The sequence below is a fragment of the Oncorhynchus nerka genome, linkage group LG3 (assembly GCF_034236695.1).
Source record: "Oncorhynchus nerka isolate Pitt River linkage group LG3, Oner_Uvic_2.0, whole genome shotgun sequence".
Lineage (NCBI taxonomy): Eukaryota > Metazoa > Chordata > Actinopteri > Salmoniformes > Salmonidae > Oncorhynchus > Oncorhynchus nerka.
The window spans coordinates 57,287,092-57,305,543 of NC_088398.1; the positions used below are offsets into that span (position 1 = coordinate 57,287,092).

Here is an 18,452-nt window from a genome sequence, read left to right on the forward strand (position 1 = left end):
TGCCTTCTCCTTATTAGTTGAGAGAAGAGCCACAAAAACATATCATAAATCCCACTCCCAGCTCATCCAAGATCTGTAACAATTTTCTGACTTGCTGCAGGCAGTGTAGGCACTAGGCAGAGAATGTGTCCTGTATCACTGTTCTAGGACCAGTCCTCAACCCTCCAAACCCAAACCATTAGATGATAGAAACAGATCTAGCCCCCAAACAAGCATATCCACGCATCCTCTCTCTGTCACCATGGAGCTGGGTGCCTCTGCTCCTAACTCCTAAGCTGTTATGCCGCCTGCGATTCTGAAATCCTGCTTAGAGGCAGAAAGACGCTGCTCAATTCAGCAGGCTTATTGTGGCGGCGCTATGCCTCGCCATGTGGCACGGTGCTCAGGGTTTTAGATGTGATGGCCTGGTGACTGTGCTGCTGCTGTCTGTGTCTGTGTCTGTGTCTGTGTCTGTGTGTGTGTGTGTGTGTGTGTGTGTGTGTGTGTGTGTGTGTGTGTGTGTGTGTGTGTGTGTGTGTGTGTGTGTGTGTGTGTGTGTGTGTGTGTGTGTGTGTGTCTGTGTGTGTGTGTGTGTGTGTGTGTGTGTGTCTGTGTCTGTGTGTGTGTGTGTGTGTGTGTGTGTGTGTGTGTGTGTGTGTGTGTGTGTGTGCGTGTGCGTGTGCGTGTGCGTGTGCGCGTGCGTGTGTGTGTGTGTGTGTGTAGCAGGGCCGTGACCGGATGTGGCAGCGTGCAGCAGTGTGCTGGGTCACATCACAGCAGGGACTCTCTCTCTGCCCAGGAAGAGACAGAGAGGAGGAGTGATGCCATACAGTCTACAAGCTGGAGACAGAGGAGAGAAAAGGACTGCTAAACCTACAGATGTATGATCTTTATTTGAGCCAGTTTTCTCCAGCGGGACAATAATCCTGAAGCAACAGGAAATGTGAATTATTATGTGGATTCTAATTAATGGACATTTTTGTAGGGGTTGATACATTTTTCATAAAGGGAAAATCAAGTCTGAAATTTCAAAGTAGAAATTACAAACTTCAGAAGCCTTTTTAAACCTCAAATACACTACACGTTTTACATTTCTTGCATTGCAGGGTGATCAAATTAAGATCCTTCATCTGTAGCTTCAGGGGATCTCTTTGCCCAGGGAGAGACAGAGAGGAAGACTGATGCCGTATACTGTAACACTTCCAGCTGTCTCCTGGAGACAGAGAGGAGACAGAGAGGGGAGGGCTGCTAAACCTCCAGCCTAGTACAGCCCTGATGAGGTGTTAAGTAAGGACATGTTTTTGTTTACTAATACTATAAGCCTTTGAGAGTTGTGAGAGAGCGTATTGAGAGTGTGTGTGAAGTGTGTCCTTTAAGAGATGGTGTGTCTATATGCAGAGTGTTAAGTGTTAAGTGATGGAATAATAACCTACAACGGGTGTGTGTGTAAGGGCGGTGGTGGGACGCATGAGAAGGGGCTTGATGGGAGGGATCAGGGATGAGTTTGTCTTTGAGGGAGAGATGACAGACAGACACACAACACGCGTGAAGCATTAAGATGACACGGACAGGCAGAGAGGAAAACGTGCATGAAACAAGTCTTAGATCATGCTCAACAATCCCCTGTATATTGCTGCAAGCCATTTGGACCTGCATGCCACTCTATTTACGTGATATGCATATGACGTTGTTTGACCTGTATGCATAAACATGTGAACACTTCATGATATGCATCCTTGCAAGTATGCACATGTACGTTTAAGAATTTCCTCAGCCCAGTTTGTATTCAAATTATGAATCAATACAGTTATTGATTACTTATCTTTATCGGATCACTTTGAGAAATGATGCTTATATTTATCAGATTACTTTCAGAAGGTATGGAGGGCTTCCGGAGGCAACATTGACTAAAGGGAACAAATGGCTTTGATTGAGAAATAAATAGAAATTAAAACAAACTAGATAATCAAAACCTGAAAGCTCAGATTCTTTGAGCTATTTGACACCACAGGGACACACACAGACGGTAAGGCGGAGGTTGTTGGTCAAACCACAGAAAAGGTGGATCGGGGTAAAAACCGAGAAAGAGGAAGATAGAAGAAGAGACGATAGGAAGGAAGAATGGCGTTACGTAGAGGAACCATGCGCGGTTCACCTTGGATCTGTCTAAAGGCAGCGGCCAGCACTGTGGGCCGAGAGGAGACCGAGCGATCCCACTCAGGGCTGAACAAGGGGTGATCATAGTATTCCTCGTCAGAGTGGTAGGGGTCATCCTCGGGCACAGACACAGAGATGGAGGGGGCGAGGAACTTGCACCTCTCCCGAGAATTTTGGAAGCGGCGGAGAGGGCAGACCTCCTTCTCCTCATCCCCTACATCTACAAACAACAGAAGAACGTACTGCAGGGGAAATTTGGACAAACACACGGAGAAACAGGCTGGGAGAGAGGAAGGGAGGGGGAGGGAGAGGTACACACACACAGAGAGAAACACGCTGGGAGAGAGGGAGGGAGGGGGAGGGAGGGAGAGGCACACACACACAGAGAGAAACACGCTGGGAGAGAGGGAGGGAGGGCGAGGGAGGGAGAGGCACACACAACATGCTGGGAGAGAAACATGCTGGGAGAAAGGGAGGGAGAGGGAGGGAGGGGAGGGGGAGAGGCACACACAGAGAGAAACACGCTGGGAGAGAGGGAGGGAGGAGGGAGGGAGAGGCACACACAGAGAGAAACACGCTGGGAGAGAGGGAGGGAGGGGGAGGGAGGGAGAGGCACACACAGAGAGAAACATGCTGGGAGAGAGGGAGGGAGGGGAGGGAGGGAGAGGCACACACAGAGAGAAACATGCTGGGAGAGAGGGAGGGAGGGGGAGGGAGGGAGAGGCACACACACAGAGAAACATGCTGTGAGAGAGGGGAGGGATGGGGGGAGAGGCACACACAGACAGAGAGAAACACGCTGGGAGAGAGGGATGGAGGGGGAGGGAGGGAGAGGCACACACACATAGAGAAACATGCTGGGAGAGAGGGAGGGAGGGGGAGGGGGAGGGAGAGGCACACACACACAGAGAAACACGCTGGGAGAGAGGGAGGGAGGGGGAGGGAGGGAGAGGCACACACACATAGAGAAACATGCTGGGAGAGAGGGAGGGAGGGGGAGGGAGAGGCACACACACACAGAGAAACATGCTGGGAGAGAGGGAGGAAGGGGGAGGGAGGGAGAGGCACACACACACAGAGAAACACGCTGGGAGAGAGGGAGGGAGGGGGAGGGAGGGAGAGGCACACACACAGAGAAACACGCTAGGAGAGAGGGAGGGAGGGAGAGGCACACACACAGAAACAGACAGGGAGGGAGGGAGGATAGAGGGATGTAGTGTTGGGGGGGGAGAGAGAGAGAGAGAGAGAGAGAGAGAGACAGAGAGAGAGAGAGAGAGACAGACAGACAGACAGACAGACAGACAGACAGACAGACAGACAGACAGAGACAGAGACAGAGAGACAGAGAGAGAGGCAACAAGACAAAGACACAAGGACAGTGACCAGCAACTGAAAGTGAGTTTGGAGCCTGCCACTCGAAGAGAAGATGGGCGGACCACACAGTCAGAACAACGTGACAGAGACAGCAATGTAATGCGATGTAACAATGAAACCCATTGAAAGCTAAAGTGTTAATGAACCGACTGCTGCAGTGCTGATAGACAGTGTTCCAGCGGAGGGCTGCTAGTGGGCCACTACATGCTTGCTGGGTGTTTGGTAACCGCCCCTAATACAGCACAGTGGTGCCAAGGTGTTCTCTTATAAGGGAGATGGCTATGATTCATTACATAGGAAGAGAGGAAGCTATGTTGATAACAAGTCAATTCAACTACCAATAACCAGTCTGTCTGAGCATGGCTGGATCCTACCACAAAATCTGTCATAGGTCACATGTCCACTGCAGTCAGAGTAAAGTAGACAAACACAGACAACAGGCCAGGCTCAATCAGAAACAAACCAGGAAGACAAAGAAGCATGGTCCAACAACAAGGAAAAACCAACATAAAGACATGCTTAAACACAGGACAGAAGAGTAAAGACAAAGACACATAAGTGGAAACAAAAGAGGTTAGGAGGGCAAACAGGCTACCAGAGGTATATCTGCAAAGACAGTAGGAGTGGATGATCAAAGTTAGAGGGGAGGAAGGATGCCAGTGGGGGGTGAGGAGGGGCAAGTTCATGCGAAGGTCATGCACTGGCATTCCAAGATGCATGGTCAGGGAAGGGGGGAAGATAAAAGAGTATGGGCTTGTGGATGTAGTGATTGAGGTAAAGAAGTGATGAAGGTGAGATGATTTCTAATTCTGTGGGAAAACGAAGATGAGGAGGAGGGAGAAGACTTCTGTTTACTTCCACAGAAAGAGAATGAATGTCTAAGATACACTTCCTGAGTTTCTGTGTAACAACATGATCCAGGTAGGGAGCCTCTGTGATTGGTTCACCCAAAGGTGATACATACTGCATCTTCCAAGGCAGCAGCAATGGGGTTCCAAGGGTCTCAGCACAGTCAAATACAACACATACAGTCTTGATGATAACATATCATTCACTCACATTCTCTCGCTCCCTCTCTCTCCATTTCTCTCTCACTCTCTCTCTCTCTCCATTTCTCTCTCTCTCTCTCCATTTCTCTCTCTCTCTCTCTTTCTATCTCTCTCTCTCTTTCTATCTCTCTCCATTTCTATCTCTCTCTCTCTCTTTCTCTCTCTGTCTCTCTCCATTTCTCTCTCTCTCTCTCTTTCTATCTCTCTCTCTCTCTCTCTCTCTCTCTCTCTCTCTCTCCATTTCTCTCTCTCTCTCTCTTTCTATCTCTCTCCATTTCTATCTCTCTCTCTCTCTCTCTCCCCCCCCCCTTTGGACCTTACCTTGCTCCAGGGGTCTAAAGCAGTGCTCAGCAGCAGGTGAGGGAGGAGGAGAGGGGGGCAGGTTTGCAGTGTCTTCAACTACAGAAAGACAAACAGATGGGGACAGACAAACATGGAGAGATGATCATTTATCGGGAGTGAAGTTTGAAAACAGCTAACTAATAGAAAACCCGTTGTGTGTCTGTTGAGATAGTAGCTGATTAAGCCTGGAGAGGAGAGGATGAAATTAATGAGTCTTTCTGCTCTCTCTCTCTCTCTCTCTCTCTCTCTCTCTACCTGTCTCTCATGTTAATCCTTTAAAGCTCCTTTGACAGTCTCTGTGAACAGTAGAGATGTGAATTAATACTACAATGGCTGTTTTTCACTGAGTAATTCCTCCAGTGAGGATTCTCTGGTGGAAATGTTATGAAATGTGAGGTATTTTCAAGAAGCTGCATTTATATTATCAACTGTAATAGTGAATTAGCTAATAGTGGTAATACAAATTCATTACTGTAATACAAATAGGCTTACAACAGACAGCCTCTGTTGGCTCTGTTGTAGCCTCTACAGTATATCCCCATTTTGATGTGTATCTGTCAGCTCCACACGCCATAGATGTAGTATGAGGTAGATTTGCTGACAGACAGAGTCCTCACTGCTGGTTAGTATAAACTCAGCAAAAAAAAGAAATGTCCCTTTTTCAGGACCCTGTCTTCCAAAGATAATTCGTAAAAATCAAAATAACTTCACAGATCTTCATTGTCAAGGGTTTTAATGCTGTTTCCCATGCTTGTTCAATGAACCATAAACAATTAATGAACATGCACCTGTGGAACGGTCCTTAAGACACTAACAGCTTACAGACGGTTGGCAATTAAGGTCACAGTTAAGAAAACTTTCTACCGAGGCCTTTCTACCGACTCTGAAAAACACCAAAAGAAAGATGCCCAGGGTCCCTGCTCATCTGCGTGAACGTGCCTTAGGCATGCTGCAAGGAGGCATGAGGACTGCAGATGTGGCCAGGGCAATACATTGCAATGTCCGAACTGTGAGATGCTTAAGACAGCGCTACAGGGAGACAGGACGGACAGCTGATCGTCCTCGCAGTGGCAGACCACGTGTAACAACACCTGCACAGGATCGATTCATCCGAACATCACACCTGCGGGACAGGTACAGGATGGCAACAACAAATACCTGAGTTAAACCAGGAACGCACAGTCCCTCCATCAGTGCTCGGGCTGTCCGCAATCGGCTGTGAGAGGCTGGACTGAGGACTTGTAGGCCTGGCAGGTCCTCACCAGACATCACCAGCAACAACATCGCCGATGGGCACAAACCCACCGTCGCTGGACCAGACAGACATGATTAGCAAAAAGTGCTCTTCACTGACGAGTTGCGGTTATGTCTCATCAGGGGTGATGGTCGGATTCGTGTTTATCGTCGAAGGAATGAGCGTTACACCGAGGCCTGCACTCTGGAGCGGGATCGATTTGGAGGTGGAGGGTTTGTCATGGTCTGGGGCAGTGTGTCACAGCATCCTCGGACTGAGCTTGTTGTCATTGCAGGCAATCTCAAAGCTGTGCGTTACAAGGAAGACATCCTCCTCCCTCATGTGGTACCCTTCCTGCAGGCTCATCCTGACATGACCCTCCAGCATGACAATGCCACCAGCCATACTGCTCGTTCTGTGCGTGATTTCCTGCAAGACAGGAATGTCAGTGTTCTGCCATGGCCAGCGAAGAGCCCGGATCTCAATCCCATTCAGCACGTCTGTAACCTTTTGGATCGAAGAATGAGGCCTAGGACCATTCCCCCCAGAAATGTCAGGCAGGTGCCTTGGTGGAAGAGTGGGGTAACATCTCACAGCAATAACTGTCAAGTCTGGTGCAGTCCATGAGGAGGAGATGCACTGCAGTATTTAATGCAGCTGGTGGCCACACCAGATACCGACTGTTACTTTTGATTTTGAACCCCCTTTGTTCAGGGACACATTATTCCATTTATGTTTGTCACATGTCTATGGAACTTGTTCAGTTTGTCTCAGTTGTTGAATCTTGTTGTTCATACAAATATTTACACATGTTAAGTTTGCTGAAAATAAACGCAGTTGACAGTGAGAGGTTGTTTCTTTTTTTGCTGAGTTTAGATGTGCTGACAGAGAGACGTCCCATCAGGGGATAGAGAGGCTCAGGTGTGTGCACAGACCCTATTTATTACTGCAACAACACACTCACTGATTGCAAAACAAGCTAGTTACAGAGCCTCCCAAAGACATGACTGACATTTGGAAAAGCGGAAATGCTATTAGCTGATCGTTGATGTTGATGATTGATGTAAATCTTCTCGTTAGCTAGTTAGTTTTTATGATTGTGATTTAACTTCAATGCTCTTAAGTAATGACTGCATAATATAGCCTAATATTCATGATCTTCTAACTCGTGATATATAGCTGTCTGGCTAGTGGCTTGTGTGGGTTTTTTAGTATAGGAAGGTTAGCTAAAATCTAGATGATAGGCGAGAAATGTCTGTTAATTGAATGATTAGAATATTCCGCCCTGAAACATATAATTGTATGGAATTGATTAGAATGTATAAAATCGTAATCAATAAATGTGTAGTTCTAGTCAGAATTAGGATAAAACAATGTCTTTATGGTATTTTAAACACAGACTGTCTGAGCTTGGTGCCGACCTGACTAGAGATTTGGGAGAGAACGGGGAGTACGTCTCAAGGACAAGGTCACTATCTCTGTCGGCTGGGTAGTGAGACAGACCGTGTGTGCGTAGCAGGACATGTGTGTGCGTCTGTTTGTGTGCATGTGTGTGTGGGTATGTGTGTATGTGAGTCTGTTTGTGTGTGTGTGTGTGTGTGTGTGTGTGTGTGTGTGTGTGTGTGTGTGTGTGTGTGTGTGTGTGTGTGTGTGTGTGTGTGTGTGTGTGTGTGTGTGTGTGTGCGTATGGCTGTGTGAATGTGTGGGCGTGAGAAGTCAGTATAAAATGAATTGTTTTGTATTCTTGACTTTAGAACGTACTCCCCTTTAGAACGAATTATTTGGAAATCAGGAGGTGCTGGAACAAAAAGTGGGCGTGAGAGGGTGGTGACCTGGGGAGCTCTGATGTTCCGGAACACATGAGGAAAAAGAAATACACCTTTATAACAGCACATTGCATGCATAGCCTATCAGCACACATCCAGATAGTGGCATAGAGTAGTAGAGTAGAGGCGCTTGCAAGTTGCACACACAGGGAACATTCTTAGTAGCCTAGTGTCCTGGAAAAAGGTGTCCTGGAAAAAGGTGTCCTGGAAAAAGGTGGCCTTTTATAAATGCATTTAATGCAATTCTACATCATTTTTTATGACTGGAGACTTTGGCAGAAACTTTTTTCATAGGCCTACCTCACAAATGATCGAAAAGACAGGCTACTTTCACACTGACATCAATAAAAACAACCTAGTCTTGATCCATCAACAGCCTAGGCCTAGGTGAATGGAGACAAACATGCCAAAAGCCTATCTCTCTCTTGTTTTAAGGATTGTCGTTCCGTCAACGGGACAGTTGTAAATCATGCAGCGTGTTTGTCAAGATGTCTTATATCGGCTGAAAGCTTCCATTCCTGTTAATATAACTGCAGTGGCTAATTTACAGTAGCCTTTACCACGAAAAAAAATGCCATGTTTGAGGAGAGCTCTTAACAACAACAAAACTTTTTCACCTCAATAGGTAAGATAAATTCACCTCTGAAGTTGAAATGTGTACTTACATTCTGAAATCTTGCTCTGATTTATCATTCAAAATATCCCAGAGATAACATGAAGTGTCGGTTTCATTTCCTAAAAAGGTCCCTATAGCATGCATGATCGATTTTGTATTTCCACTCATAAAATTAGTAAGGAATCTGTGAAAATCTCACCTTAAACGTTGTTTCAACGAGTCAAATCACGTTTGTATGTATTCCTCAGAGATCTTAGAAGGTAACAAGACTTCACTATATATCATGAGGGGTGTAGTATATCCTATAGGACACCATATTTGGTCAGAGAACAAAGCCTTCATGACACGCCAATGACGTGGGCGGTCATCACTTGATCGACTGTATCTTTGTCAATTAAGCACCCATTGGTGCTTAACAAAGCTAGCTATATAGCCAATGAGCTGGGCTTTACGGAAACCATGTATATGACGTAAAATGTAGCTACTAACCTTGTACGACAGCATGCCTTTTCATTTTGGACCAAAATTATAAGAATATTCAGAGTTATGAAGTTATGAAAACTGGTTGTTTTGCAAATGTTGAACTTATAATATGGCTACTAATACTTGGAAAGCTGAATCATACGATATTCTTGCAGAAAAATGTAATATGAATGCGAATGTCTCCTTCACGATTTGCCCAAATGTACCTGGGGACTTCACACTAAAAGTATTGTAGTTCACTCATACTTGAAGTTATCCATCTGAAACTTTGCACATACACTGCTGCCATCTTGTGGACGCTATTGGAATTACAACAAGAGTGATGGCTAGAACTGTGACCTTTCTCTTGCATTTCAAAGATGGTGGTATAAAAATACTGGTTGTTTTTTCTTTGTATTTTCTTCTACCAGATCTATTGTGCTATATTCTCCTACATTCAATTCACATTTACACAAACTTTTAAGTGTTTCCTTTCAAATGGTAACAAGAATATGCATATCCTTGTTTCAGGGCCTGAGCTACAGGCAGTTCGATTCATTACACAGGGGCACCTTGTGCTGTGGACAATAAAAGGCCATACTAAAATGTGAAGTTTTGTCACACAACACAATGTCACAGATGTCTCAAGTTTTGAGGGAGTGTGCATTTGGCATGCTGCCTGCAGAAAAGTCTTAAGAATTAAATGTACATTTATCTACCATAAGCCGCCTCCAATGCCATTTTAGAGAATTTGGCAGTATGTCCAACTGGCCTCACAACAGCAGACCACGTATAATCATGCCAGCCCAGGACCACCACATCTGGCTTCTTCACCCTCGGGATCGTTTGAGGCCAGCCACCCGGGGAGAGCTGATGAAACTGAGAAATATTTCTGTCTGTAATAAAGCCCTTTTTGGGGAAAAACAAATTCTGATTGGCTGAGCCTGGCTCCCCAGTGGGCGAGCCTGGCTCCCAAGTGGGTGGGCCTATGCCCTCCCAGGCCGTCATGGCTGCACCCCTGCCCAGTCATGTGATATCTATAGACTAGGGCCTAATGAATTTGTTTCAATTGACATATTTCCTCATATGAACTACAACTCATTAATATCTTTGAAATTGTTGCATGTTGCGCTTATATTGATGTTCAGTATAGTTTGTAAAACAATATTCACTCAATAGGCCTCTTTGGAAGTTTATAGGATAATTAGCAGTTGACAGGGTATAAATAGGTTCTCGTTAGGAAAACAGTTAGGGTCAGCTAAATTCTAAAAAATTACTATAACTTTAGCAAATGTATTTATATATATCAGGGGTGCTGCAGAACCTCCAGCACCCTTCTCAGGGCTATGATTCGATATAAGAAATAACTGATGAAGTGCTGCTGTGCTTCAGCCAACCAGAGTGAATATCGATGATGATGTAAATCAAGCATTAATCAAATGTTATGCTGCTGTGGCAGTACTGTTTATATTTAAACTAGTTATCTCGCTACACAAACTCAACCTCATCAAGACATGCATGTTTGGATACCGGGCGCACGCAATCTCCCAACAGGGCAGACTGGGAAAAAGGCACATCCTGGCGCATGTGAGAGCCGTACAGGGCAGACCAACTGGCGGTTGAGTGATGAACTTGACGTCACAATGACTTTGGGGCAGTCAGTTCAGAAGAACAATGACATAAACTGTATGAAAATGTTTTAAATATATATACCACCACCCAAAAGGGCACATGGCGAGTGGGAAAGCAAAGAGGCAGGTGCTCAGGCAGACCCTTATCTGTGCACGTGCATGGAGAGGTTACTACATGTTGAGGGTCAATGTTGCTAAGTGGACTCCAGATGGCTGATCTGGGATCTGTTCTGCTTTGCTCTGGGTTTACTCCCCCACCACTACCACCATGTTAGATCTTCTCTGACAGCTGTCCGGTCCAAGCACTGCTCTCTAACCCCTACGCACGCACGCACGCACACACACACACACACACACACACACACACACACACACACACACACACACACACACACACACACACACACACACACACACACACACACACACACACACACACACACACACACACACACCAACAGCACCATTTTAGTCCATTGACATCAGCCTAAAGGACTTCTATGTCACTTTCAGAATAGCTATGCTCCCTCTGGAGGGGTGGGCCGGGACATGTCCTGTGTGTGTGTACCTGACTGCAGTCTTGTCTCCTGTTCTCCCTTCAGTACTGCCACTGCTTCTGCTGTCACCTCTTGCACGATTCGTGCAGAAACTTGCTCTGTGGGACACACACACATAGACACACACACACACAGTTAGACACACAGGCACCTACAGTCATCAGTGATGTCGAGACCAACTATATCTTGCTAATCATAGCGTGTCAAGGAAATATTTACTTCTGGTCAGTACTTATTGATTGATAATTCATTTAATGATTGCTTTCTGTCTATCTAAGGCTGAATGTTTAATATGCAGAGAACCGTGGTGAGAAAAAAAAAATCTAAATTGAAATATGAAATAGGCTATCTATACTTGTAGAATTGGCAGCATTCTAACTGCAGGCATCACCATGGAAACACTGGTTCAGACAGGAAGCAGCCAAACCTACTGGCCAATCAGAAATGGCTCTGGGCATGGGCCTGTGATTGGCTGAACTTTGAGTCAACAACAGTGTGGGATGCCCAGGGATATACTCACTAGGAACCAAACGAAAGCAACGGAAGCATGTTTTTCGTGGCAATATGTTTACTATGGTGTGCACTAATGAACATGACCCAGATCACAAACAATTTAATCTAGATGATACCTTTACCCATTAGACATAGGTTTACAGTACAATCCTTCAAATAGCATAAAGAAGATGTCAAGTTATTGTAAAACTGATGTGGACTGAGTTCAGAAGAACATTGATTTATATGTATGTGTGTGTGTGTGTGTGAGAGTGTGCTTGTGTGCTTGTGTGTGTGTGTATGTAGGGTTTGTGTATATATGTTGTAATGTAAACCTTGGTGAGCCATACATCCATGATTCCTGTGCATATGGACTCCAATATATACTGTAGATCCATACCACATCCTTTATTTTACACTCATGAGTTTTACTGTCATAATTTAGAGTTTTTGAGAATGTCAGTCTCCTAAACCGTGTAATTGACATGGCAACAGTGCATTTCAGTGGGATTAGTTAGTTGGCGGTGGAAAGCTTTTGTTGTCACGACGTGGAGCTGTTTCAGGACCATTTCCCACCCACCAGACACTCACGCGCACATGCACACACACATGCACAAACACACACACATACATACGTAAGTCTTCCGGGAACACTCACCCACTCAAATGAGCCTGCTTTCTGTGGTTCCATTTTACAGAGAAAATGACTGTCATACACACATGGACAAATACATACCATTTCCAAACCCAACTGTCATTACAGTCAGTTTAATCCATTAATAAACAGAAGCTATTTGAGAAAAGGTAAAAACCTGAGCGAGAAAGTATTTGAAAAATATAACAGAACAGTCAATGCTGAAAATCCAGGAGCATCAATCAACAGCCTACCAGATACTGGTCAGCGTTCTCAGATCTCCACCCTGAGATCACATCATGAAACTGTGTTTCATGTCTTGAATCTCAATCCCTCCCAGCCCAGCGATGTTGTGCCTGATGCATTGATGTAGCTCAAACAAGCTGAACAGGAGAGTCAAAAGATGGACAGGGAGGAGAAGAAAAAGAAGAGATGATTTCACCACAGAGCCACTGAGACAGTATTAACAGATTCCTCCAAATCAAATCAAATTGTATTGGTCACACATTCTATTGGTCCAGCCTTCACCTCAGATTGCCTTAGCAGATCAACCACACAGCATGACATTCCAACAAACACAGTCCAGGGCTGTACTATTGGTCCAGCCTTCACCTCAGATTGCCTTAGCAGATCAACCACACAGCATGACATTCCAACAAACACAGTCCAGGGCTGTACTATTGGTCCAGCCTTCACCTCAGATTGCCTTAGCAGATCAACCACACAGCATGACATTCCAACAAACACAGTCCAGGGCTGCGTCTCAAACAGCAACCTATTGTCTATGTTGGACTTCTTTTAACCAGAGCCTTATGGGCCATTTTAAGTGTCTGCATAGAAGCAAAGCAAATTGCCATCGTCAGCGGTTCTATGCCCTTTCTAGTCATTCTCTTACTTTGTCTCTATCCTGATTCCTGACACCATAACGTAATTCTATTCTAGAGCCCATAGCTTGGCAATGATGAACTCCCTCCCTCCAAACAGACAGATATGCGCCCTCCAAACAGACAGACATGCCCTCACCTAGACAGATACCCACTCTCTCCCCACTCCCTCCCTCCCTCCCCACTCCCTCCCTCCCTCCTCACAGAATGGGCAGTGATGTGTCCTGCATCCAGATCAAATTCTGCCTCAAAGGCACACGACGACACATGCTCACACACACCTCCAACACACATGCACACACGCACACACACACACACACACACACACACACACACACACACACACACACACACACACACACACACACACACACACACACACACACACACACACACACACACGCACACACGCACACACACAGCATCACCAGGTCGTTGGGTTCATTCCAGTGAAACAGCAGTTTACTAGCTGACAGACACAAACCACACACACACACACACACACACACACACACACACACACACACACACACACACACACACACACACACACACACACACACACACACACACACACACACACACACACACACACACACACACACACACAGCAATAAACTCATCTACTGTCTACTCTAATTCTAATGATAGCTGTCTTCTTCAGTCTTGTTTCAGCCCTTCCCTACAGAATGATGTTGAGTCAAAAACCATTCACAGTGACAGCCCTTACTTCTCTTACCAGGTTTGTCTCATTGGCCTTAACACATTAATAAAAAAACATGAACAAATAAAAATAAGGCACATTAAATGTCAATAAAACCCCAGTATAAAAGAGAAGAAGAGTTATATTCTAATCCAAAGCCACAACTACAGTCCTCCCAGGCATGCAGACAATGCTGTACTGAGCTACACTACCAGGACAGAAAAAGGTTAGTTACCTGTACTGGTCAGACCAGACTAGACCAGTAGAGCAAAGCGAAAACAGACTCCCCTTGAGTAGAGACCTGAGGCAGCCACAGAGTCAGACACACTGCCAAACGCAGGATTGCACCTCACCGCAGGGTGGAGAGGGGAGAAAGAGAGAGAGAGAGAGAGAGAGAGAGAGAGAGAGAGAGAGAGAGAGAGAGAGAGAGAGAGAGAGAGAGAGAGGGCAGAGAGAGAGAGAGAGAGAGGGAGGGCAGAGAGAGAGCGAGAGAGAGAGAGAGACAGCCGGCGAGATACCACCGCCAAAACTCTGTGTGAAGGGAACAGAGCTGTTGCCACAGCAACACACAGCCTAAGTGGTCTGGGCCCGGTCTAATTCTGAGCTTTGGTTGCTCTGTTCCCATCCTCAGTCCCTCCCCTCATCTCCCCTCTCTCTCAATGTCTGAGAGCTCAGCTGCCACACCCATCCCCAACATGATGCTGCCAAAGGTACTGACTGACTAACTGACTGAATAACTGTACCCCTGTACATGGTGAAGCTCAAGAACACCATGACAACTGTGTCCTCCACAACTACCTCAACAGATAACCATGACAACTGTGTCCTCCACAACAACCTCAACAGAAAACCGTGACAACTGTGTCCTCCACAACTACCTCAACAGATAACCATGACAACTGTGTCCTCCACAACTACCTCAACAGAAAACAATGACAACTGTGTCCTCCACAACTACCTCAACAGAAAACCATGACAACTGTGTCCTCCACAACTACCTCAACAGAAAACGATGACAACTGTGTCCTCCACAACCACCCCAACAGACAAGAGTCAAAACAACACAGAGTCAAACATCAGTTAACAACATCCTAAAACCCAATACACAGATAACGTTGGTGGTTACTAACAGTATAGTTAATATTGAATTGACATTACAGTTTGTGTTGAAGTGTTATACAGATGTGATAGTCTGTAAATGTTCACAGCATTCTACATTGGATGACTAGCAATGTGGCAGGTATTCAAACCTGCAGGCCTCCTAACAGGAGGCCTCCACCACTTTACATCTTCAGTTCTATGCTTTAGTTCTTTGAAGCCATGGACAAATCTTTGTTGCTCAAGGACATTACACGTCTCTTCTCAACGCAATCACCCTAGTTCAACCCATCAGCTGTTGCAGCATGCAGTACCAACCTGGCGTCCATCCGCCCCCCCCCACCCCCCCAAATAGGTCCAGCTCTAGGCCCCCTGCCACGCGTCTGTACTCCCATCCTGGCCTCCCTGCCCCGACCTCCCTACTCCCTCAGACAGACACAAAACTGAGGTGGATCTCTCTGGATGATATTGGAAGTGGTCCAGGGCCCATATTCACAAAACCTCTCAGGGCAAGAGAGCTGGTATAGGATCAGCTTTACCTTTTAGATCATAATAAATATGATTCCATGGACAGGGAGGACCTGATCTTAGATCAGCAGTTGTACTCTGAGAGGCTTTGTGACTATGAGTTCAGGTCCTAACTGACACTATCAAACACAGAGGATTGGCACTGCTCTATGGTTCAAGTCATTTGGGTCATCCCCAAAGCCAACACCTGCTTTGGCCGCCTTTCCTTCCAGTTCTCTGCTGCCAATGACTGGAACGAATTGCAAAAATCGCTGAAGTTGGAGACTGTATTCCATGTGTAACTCTGTGTTGTTGTTTGTGTCGCACTGCTTTGCTTTATCTTGGCCAGGTTGCAGTTGTAAATGAGAACTATATATGTATATTTCTTTAAACATAATACATAACACAGCATAATGTCATTGTGTCATGCAGTGTTCTATAATGGTTGGGTGGAGCTGGATTATGTGTTTGCATAAGTAAAAAGGATTCAAATCTCTGTGAAGAAAATGTACATTTCCATACATCGTATTGTTTATATTCCGAACACCTACCTGAAGACCATAGAAGGAACTTGGCATTTAGACAACACATCACAGTCCAACGGCTTCAATGACCTCGCTAAAAGTCCATGTCTTTGAAAGACAGTTGTAATAATACGTTCCATCGCTACAGAGTGTGGGAATTAAATGTCAACCAAATTGTAAATGGACATAGATTAACAGATGCTCTAGGCAATGTTTGAAACAGACTAATGGAGCACTGGCCACACTATCCAGGCTAGATACTAATGGAGCACTGGCCACACTATCCAGGCTAGATACTAATGGAGCACTGGCCACACTATCCAGGCTAGATACTAATGGAGCACTGGCCACACTATCCAGGCTAGATACTAATGGAGCACTGGCCACACTATCCAGGCTAGATACTAATGGAGCACTGGCCACACTATCCAGGCTAGATATAAAGGAGCACTAGATACTAATGGAGCACTGGCCACACTATCCAGGCTAGATACTAATGGAGCACTGGCCACACTATCCAGGCTAGATACTAATGGAGCACTGGCCACACTATCCAGGCTAGATACTAATGGAGCACTGGCCACACTATCCAGGCTAGATACTAAGGAGCACTGGCCACACTATCCAGGCTAGATACTAATGGAGCACTGGCCACACTATCCAGGCTAGATACTAATGGAGCACTGGCCACACTATCCAGGCTAGATACTAATGGAGCACTGGCCACACTATCCAGGCTAGATACTAATGGAGCACTGGCCACACTATCCAGGCTAGATACTAATGGAGCACTGGCCACACTATCCAGGCTAGATACTAATGGAGCACTGGCCACACTATCCAGGCTAGATACTAATGGAGCACTGGCCACACTATCCAGGCTAGATACTAATGGAGCACTGGCCACACTATCCAGGCTAGATACTAATGGAGCTCATCCCACAGGGTACACTACTTGTGGTGATAAAACAGAAGATACTCTTTGGCTGACTTCCTTACTGCTTCTTCTTGACCAATAGTATGGCAAGACTGGTCTTCAACAGTGCATGGTATTCAATCTAACAGGCTAGGTGACTGATGCTGTCTAAATGATAATAGACATGAAAGGTCTGGTCCTGGCAACATACTGCAGTTAAAATAGAGGGACAGGAGGTTAATACGACTCCTGGCAGAGATGTTGAATGGGTTTCGGTTCTGTAAATGGTGGAAAGTGGAGGTAGTAGGTAGTGGTAGGTTCTGTGTGTCAGCAGAAATATACATGTAAAGGCAGAAAGATTGCAGGGAGAATAGACAAAACAATAGAGCTTTGGCAAACTAAATTGTAGAGGAGCCGCTGCCATGGCAACAAGAGGAGGGAACGGAGTGGGGTATAGTCAGTGTGTGTGGAGAGGGGTGTGTGTGTTTGTGTGTGTGTCTCGCTCTGGGAAAACAGAGATTTTCACCCTTAATTGCCACAGTAATAATGGATAATGAATCTACTAAGGGTGCTTCAATGTTCACTGTTCCTCCCACACAGTGAGAGGTAGGGGCCCGCTTAGTGCCTGCTGGACCCACACACGCACACACACTCAGAAAGACCAACCAAACAGAATGACCAACCCCTGTGTGTGCGTGTGTATGTGTTTATGTGTGTGTATGTGTGTGTATGTGTGTGTGTGTATTCTAATTGACAGGTACTACTCGACCACATTGTATACACACACACAGTTTTGACAATACTGGTCAATACAGATGAAGTATGTGGGTATAATACAGTAGTTATAAAAGCTCTGTCCCTGAGTCTCTGATATCAGGTGTCCTTACCAGCCGTAACTGCATGGTCTCCATTGAATCCGTTCTCTCTGGAGGTGTAGGAGGGGGGTGCTGCTCCATGGGCCGTCCCTGGCTGGCACGCCCTGTATGAGGGGGGGTAGCCGTTAGCCCCGTGGGCTGGGGGGGGAGAGGGGTCCTGTGCCCCTGACGTGTCCCAATGGGGGTGGCTGTCCTCAGGTTGGCGACTGTCTGCCATGATGGGGTTCAGTGGCGGCCAGGGACGTCTTTCCTTATGGCTGGGAGAAGAAGGAGCTTATTACTTTCTTTTCTATTGTCACTGTACAGAGAGATGAATCTTTATGCTTTTTCTCCAACCCCCTTGAGACACACACCCACAGAGGGGTTGGAGCACAGGGTGAGCTGCAGTGTGAGTATATGGTCATGTCATGGCAAATAATAGTGGTGGCATAATGGCTACTAACACTAGAATCGCCACAGCCGTTTTTGAGGTGTTATGGCACAATGGCTATTAACAGTTTGGCAGGGAGAAGAGACTATACAAATGTGTTCCTTAGATGGGGTATGAAAAGACACTGTGATAGCATGGTCATGTCACTGTCTTTATAATAAT

At 45.9% G+C, this 18,452-nt stretch overlaps 1 protein-coding gene across 1 annotated transcript in view; it reads right to left on the minus strand.

Moving 5' to 3' along the window:
- Positions 1-18,105, minus strand: part of map2 (microtubule-associated protein 2) — a 60,535-nt gene extending 42,430 nt beyond the window's left edge. Inside the window, exons 1-4 of the mRNA XM_065005706.1 lie at positions 17,873-18,105; positions 11,239-11,325; positions 4,881-4,958; positions 2,135-2,356 (exon numbers count right to left, since the gene is read on the minus strand). Coding sequence (XP_064861778.1) covers positions 2,135-2,356; positions 4,881-4,958; positions 11,239-11,325; positions 17,873-18,077 — 592 coding nt within the window. The 5' untranslated portion in view covers positions 18,078-18,105. The remainder of the gene's footprint in view (positions 1-2,134; positions 2,357-4,880; positions 4,959-11,238; positions 11,326-17,872) is intronic.
- Between the last annotated feature and the right edge of the window lie 347 nt (positions 18,106-18,452).